This window comes from Lolium rigidum, chromosome 2, assembly GCF_022539505.1.
Source record: "Lolium rigidum isolate FL_2022 chromosome 2, APGP_CSIRO_Lrig_0.1, whole genome shotgun sequence".
In the NCBI taxonomy this organism is placed as follows: Eukaryota; Viridiplantae; Streptophyta; class Magnoliopsida; order Poales; family Poaceae; genus Lolium; species Lolium rigidum.
In genome coordinates this window covers 130,779,343-130,785,342 of record NC_061509.1, presented here as the reverse complement: position 1 = coordinate 130,785,342, position 6,000 = coordinate 130,779,343, and the positions used below count along the sequence as shown (strand labels likewise).

At 47.1% G+C, this 6,000-nt stretch overlaps 1 protein-coding gene across 1 annotated transcript; it reads left to right on the top strand.

The window, feature by feature from the left end:
* Nucleotides 1–344: 344 nt before the first annotated feature.
* LOC124692358 (serine decarboxylase 1) lies at nucleotides 345–4,892 on the top strand. The gene is made up of 5 exons (XM_047225713.1): nucleotides 345–666; nucleotides 3,324–3,555; nucleotides 3,660–3,853; nucleotides 3,938–4,071; nucleotides 4,169–4,892. Exons 1-5 carry the CDS (start codon nucleotides 360–362, stop codon nucleotides 4,736–4,738), a joined length of 1,437 nt encoding a protein of 478 aa, XP_047081669.1. The 5' UTR covers nucleotides 345–359; the 3' UTR covers nucleotides 4,739–4,892.
* The last annotated feature ends 1,108 nt before the right edge of the window (nucleotides 4,893–6,000 follow it).

The window sequence follows — 6,000 nt, the reverse complement described above, 5'->3', positions numbered from 1 at the left end:
CCGTGAGATGAAGAAATCTGTGCAGAATCTTTTAGATGGCCCCACGCGTAAGCAGCCTCCCCCGAGAAACGACAGCCATGTGTCCCCTTGTCACTCTCACTGCCCAGCGCCTACCGACCTCCACGCACACCTCGTTCCCTCACCGACACACGGGGCCCACATGATACCCGGCCCCACGGATCACTGTCAGAATCAAAACCTACCCGCGGCGCCCCACCGCGTCCGATCTGCGCGAGACGGAGGAGCTGCGAGCGGCGAGCTGCGGCCAAGTATAAGTGCAGCCCCGCGGAGCCCTCCCAGCCGCCTCTTCTCTCCCTCGCTCCTGTCCTCCTCCCCAAATCTGCCAGAAATCCTCGGCCATGGTGGGGAGCGTGGGCAACGGGGCGGCGGATCTGGGCGCGCCCTCCATCGCGAACGGCAACGGCAAGGCGCCGCACCTGGAGGAGCCGGCGGCGGCGGTGGCGCTCCCGATGGAGATGGAGCCGGAGATGGTGGAGGGGGAGGGCAAGCGGGAGGTCGTCATGGGGAGGAACATGCACACCGCCTGCTTCGCCGTCAAGGAGCCCGACGCCGACGACGACGAGACCGGCGAGCGCGAGGCCACCATGGCCAGCGTACTCGCGCTCTACCGCAGATCGCTCGTCGAGCGCACAAAGCACCACCTCGGTACGTACAGTACTACCCATTGCTCTCTTTCTTTTCCGTCCTTCTCCTCCGATCTGGCTCGTGAGCGACCCGGTGTCGCGACGTCCGCGTGTCCCGGTTTCTGGGACGGGTCCGTTGCCTGTGGTTGTCCTGATCGCGACGTCATTCGTCTAGCTTGCGACATAGTAGTACCTTTTTTGTGTGATTTTGAGCCAAAAAATAAATAAAGATGCTGCCTTTGCCCGTCTCCTTCTCCGTAATGCGCTATCTACGGATGCTTCACTTCGGTGGTGGTGAATTAAGCGATTCGTTGCGCGCGTGTATCGTTTCAGCTGTGAATTTAGGACGAGCATGCTTCACTTCTCACTGTCTCCTTTTACATGTGCAACTAAAGAATGCTTCTGACTAAAGATCTCAGCATTGGATAAAGTACTGCTCTTTCCTGCATCCTGTAAATACTGCACTTATCTGGAGTATGATTTTAGTTTATTGTGTTGGTAATTGTAAATACCACTATAAAGATTAGACAAGTGCAGTATGCTCGACTGCCCTTTCATGCATCGTGAATTGTCTGTCAAACTCTTAAGGTGTGATTCGACCATGCCCGGAAGAAACCAGAGGCTCACTGAGTACGTCAGGCTCAGTTAAGCGCCACATGGTCTCAACATCTTGCTCCAGGCAGACATTGGATTGTCTGGCCAGCACATTGAGGTGCAGATACTCAATAATCACCGGCGCATCCAGGGTGCTGGTAATGTCAGTGACCCCAGCTCCACTTCATCAGAGATCTCCGCTTGACAGAACAAACAGTGACCACGGCAAGAATTACTGGTGCCAAGTCGGCGATAGATTGACTATCAATCCATCGATCCGACCGGGGTTCGTGGAACTCGCCACTACCCAGAATCATCTTTTTGGATGATTACATCATAGTCTGGCAGTGTCATAACAGGAGATCTTGTATTGAGCGCACAGTTTGTTTTGGTTTCTTCGTTGCATCCACAGCCAATCCAAGATGCAACAACACCCAACTCATATCCAGGGCTGGGCCGGCAAAATCTGGGGCCCAGTGCCAAATTTCAAAAATGGGCCCTATTTTCTCAAAAGGATAGAATTATAATCATAATTATATGTAGGCTATAATAGGAAATTAATCTGATAATGTAACACAATCCGAACCTCGGATAGTTGGTTAGCCCAAACTTGAATTAAGCGATGCGTTGTACGTGTGTATCATTCACCTGTGAATTTAGGACAAGCATGTTCCATGTTATTGTTCAGTTGGTCCGTCAGTTACCACTGTCTCCTTTCCATATGCTGCCTTGCAACTAAGGAATGGCTATATGCTTCCGAATAAAGCTCTCGGCACTGTAAACTACTACTCTTTCCTTTATCATGTAAATACTGCACTTGTCTGGAGTAGGTTTTTCTTGGGTTGATAATTGTAAATGTAAAGTTTAGACAAGTGCAGTATGCTCAACTGCCCTTTCCTGCAGCGTAAATTGACTCTTAAAAATGAGCAGTGATTCGACCTACCCGTGAAGAAAGCAGAGACTGACTTCGAGTATGTCAGACTCAGTTTAGGGCCACATGATCTGAACATCTTTCTCCAGGCAGACATTGGATTGTCTGATCAGCACATTGAGGTGCACATACTCAATAATCCTCAGCGCATTCAGGTGGTGGTGATGTCACAGACCCAGCTCCACTTCATCAGAGATCTCCGCTTGACAGCATGAACAGTGACCACGGCGAGAATTTTTGGTGCCAACTCGGCGATAGATTGGCTATCAATCCATTGATCTGACTGGAGTTCATGAAGCTTGCCATTACCCAGAATTATCTTTATGGACACTTACATCATTGCTGTGGCAGTGTCATAACAGGAGATCTTGAAGTGAACCCACAGTTTGTTTTGGTTTGTTCATTGCATCCACAGCCATCCCAGACGCAACAACACCCAGCTCATATCTGCAAGTACTCGCCCCTAGACCACCAATTCCATTGCATGGCATACATTCCTCCAGGTGGCATAGCAGCTATCCTTCCAAATGATGCCCCTTCATTTCTTGTCGATGACCACTCTGAGGTCTCTGAGCCACTTCAGCATATTGACCGCAAGCAGTCTGTGCATGCAAGGCGCAGCGGGGACAGATTTGACAGGAATAAGGTGGACCCGCTTCCTGTGCTTTCCTGTTTCTCATCCTGCAACCTTGACATAGATCTTCTATAGAAAAGGCTGATAGTATAGCTGCGCAACTTCCAGATCGACAGATCTATTCCATGGTAAGTGATCGGGAAGTGCTTCACCAGACACATAAGATGTTGAGTGGCAATGTTAAGCTCCACCTCCGCACATCGAATAGGCAATCTGGTTTGCAATCTGGTTGTTATAAATAATATAATACATTTGTGTGGCATCATTCATTCAGTCATATGGAATACATGTCTTCTAGTAAATTAGTGTCGTGACGACTATTGTACGTTGTTGTGACTCTTATTTTCTGTCTAAAAACAATTGCATAATGTGGAGTGCAAACAAATAGTACTATTGGAACGGTGGCAGCATAGACATAAATCAGGATTCCTGTGGAAAATTTGACCTATTTTATCTGAGTGCTTCACCAGTACCTATAATAAGCAATGCAATCTCACGTCATCTTTTTCTTCTCATGAAGGTTACCCATACAATTTGGATTTCGATTATGGTGCACTTGCCCAGCTGCAGCACTTCTCCATCAACAACCTTGGTGACCCCTTCATCGAGAGCAACTATGGTGTCCATTCCAGGCAGTTTGAGGTGGGAGTATTGGATTGGTTTGCTCGACTCTGGGAATTAGAGAAGGATGAGTACTGGGGATACATTACAAACTGTGGAACAGAAGGAAACCTGCATGGTATTCTTGTCGGGTTAGTACTTGAAAATGGCCCTGCTCAATTGATCTGTTATATATCACAGTTTGTTATGGAATGTTGATTCTGTATCAAATATTCTGAAAAAAACTGTTTTACAGGAGAGAGGTATTCCCTGATGGAATCCTGTACGCCTCTCGTGAGTCTCACTATTCAATATTCAAAGCAGCAAGAATGTACAGGATGGAATGTGTCAAGGTGGACACCCATATTTCTGGAGAAATAGATTGTTCTGATTTTGAGAGAAAGCTGATGCAAAACAAAGATAAACCTGCCATTATAAATGTCAACATTGGTGAGCTTGTTTGTTCTCCAATCTCTCAGATAATTCCTTCTAGTGTCGTGTGTGCTGCTTTGTAAACATATACTTGACATGCAGGAACAACCGTGAAGGGAGCAGTTGATGATCTTGACCTGGTTATTAAGACCCTTGAAGAAAGTGGCTTTAAAGACCGGTTTTATATCCATTGTGATGGCGCCCTTTTTGGGTTGATGATACCCTTTGTTAAAAAGGTAACTGTTTTTTCATCGCCAATTGTTCACACCTGTTTCGTATCAGAATTGTCTTCATAGTTCATTCTCCTGATTCCCATGTATTTCTGTTCACTAGGCAGCTAAAGTGACATTTAAGAAACCTATTGGGAGCGTGAGTGTCTCCGGCCACAAGTTTGTTGGATGCCCCATGCCATGTGGTGTTCAGGTAACAAGATTGAAGCACATAAATGCCCTTTCTAGCAATGTGGAATATCTTGCATCAAGGGACGCAACAATCATGGGAAGCAGGAATGGCCATGCTCCTATCTTCCTCTGGTATACCCTGAATCGGAAAGGCTATAGGGGCTTTCAGAAGGAAGTCCAGAAGTGCTTGAGAAACGCACACTATTTGAAAGATCGTCTCAACGCAGCAGGAATCGGCGCCATGCTTAACGAGCTCAGTAGCACAGTAGTGTTTGAAAGGCCAAAGGATGAGGAATTCGTCCGAAGGTGGCAGCTCGCATGTGAGGGAAACATAGCTCATGTCGTGGTGATGCCCAGTGTCAACATTGATAAGCTGGACTACTTCCTGCGCGAGCTAGTGGAGAAGCGGGCGGTCTGGTACAAGGATGGGATTTCTCAGCCTCCTTGTATTGCTAGAGACGTAGGTCAGGAGAGCTGCTTCTGTAGCCTTCACAAGAAGTGAGTTTACTACAAGGGACTTCAGTCGCGAATTGAGATAGTATTTCTAGTGTGTTTTGTTGTACCGATGTCACCTGTATGTAATAATGCGTTATGCAATGTAGCCTATCTGTTGTTGTGAAGAAACTAAGTTATATTAATGGATGGAGTTTGCATCATGTTTGCCCACTCTTTCTGTTATTAAGCATGCCAATTCATTATATGGTAATCATCTTCTGTAACCTTTATAGAATTGAGGGACAATCTTTGGCAAAAATCTTCAGGGCTTACTTTGATGAGACATTCGGTGTTTTTCTTTTGACAGCTTGACGAGAATTTCGGTGTTGTTGCTACAACTAGTAAAAAGAGCAAGGGAAACTATTTGGCATTCCATATGCCTGCTTGCCAGTCATATTGATCTTGTTACTGTTTCAGAAATGCATAAAAAAATGTTGCCTTCCTACTCTAGATTTGGCCTGAACAGCAAAATTTTGGTAAAAGAGCGTCATGGGAATGCAAACTTTGGTCATTGTTTACTGTTGTTAGGCTACAACTATGGCATGATCACTTTAAATTCACTTCGTTGGTAGAGTTTGGACTACTCTTCATAGTGGCTCCAAATGGGGGATATATATGCAGTATGCGGAAAGAAGTGCTTACTGGCGACCCCTCTGTCTTGTTTGGGCCATAGTTGACTCGACATAGTATCCAGATTGGGATACTCACATGCCACTAGTGCAAAAGGGTAATGTTTCTATCAGATAAGACTGGAAGCTCTGGTGCAATAATATCATACTCGTTATCATGTGGAGTCGATCTTGCAAGCTCAACAAACGCAGGTGCTTGGATATGCATCACTAATCAGATAAGCTTTTATCTCAAAATAAAATCAGATAAGCTTTGTGGTTTCTTTATTCAGAGATAATTGGGCACATTTTTATAATAAAGTCATCTAAGAGCATCTCCACCGGCGCGCCCATAGTGACCCCGACAGCGTTTTGGAGGTTAGGAGCGAAAATAGGCTCACGCCGGCGCGCCCCAAACGGCGCCGGCTAGTTTTCGAGCCCAATAGAAGCGCCGGCAACCCCATACCAGCCCCTTGGCCAAGAGCGCGTATCGGCCGCGCCGGCGCCTCGCGAGGCGGAAAATTTTGGGCGTGGGAGCCACCTGTCAGTGACGCCAGGGCGCCACGCGGGATATTTTACCGCCACGACGCCGGGCCGGAAACTCTCCCGCCACGACGCCGCGCCGGAAATTCTCCCGCCACGACATCGCGCGGAAGGTTTC

What these genes read in the sequence shown, in the direction of transcription:
- LOC124692358 (XM_047225713.1), top strand. Translation starts at nt 360, where the DNA reads ATGGTGGGGAGCGTGGGCAACGGGGCGGCGGATCTGGGCGCGCCCTCC. An exon ending in CATTATAAATGTCAACATTG is followed by an intron (nt 3,854 to 3,937) that starts GTGAGCTTGTTT and finishes CTTGACATGCAG; the next exon opens with GAACAACCGTGAAGGGAGCA. An exon ending in TGATACCCTTTGTTAAAAAG is followed by an intron (nt 4,072 to 4,168) that starts GTAACTGTTTTT and finishes TCTGTTCACTAG; the next exon opens with GCAGCTAAAGTGACATTTAA.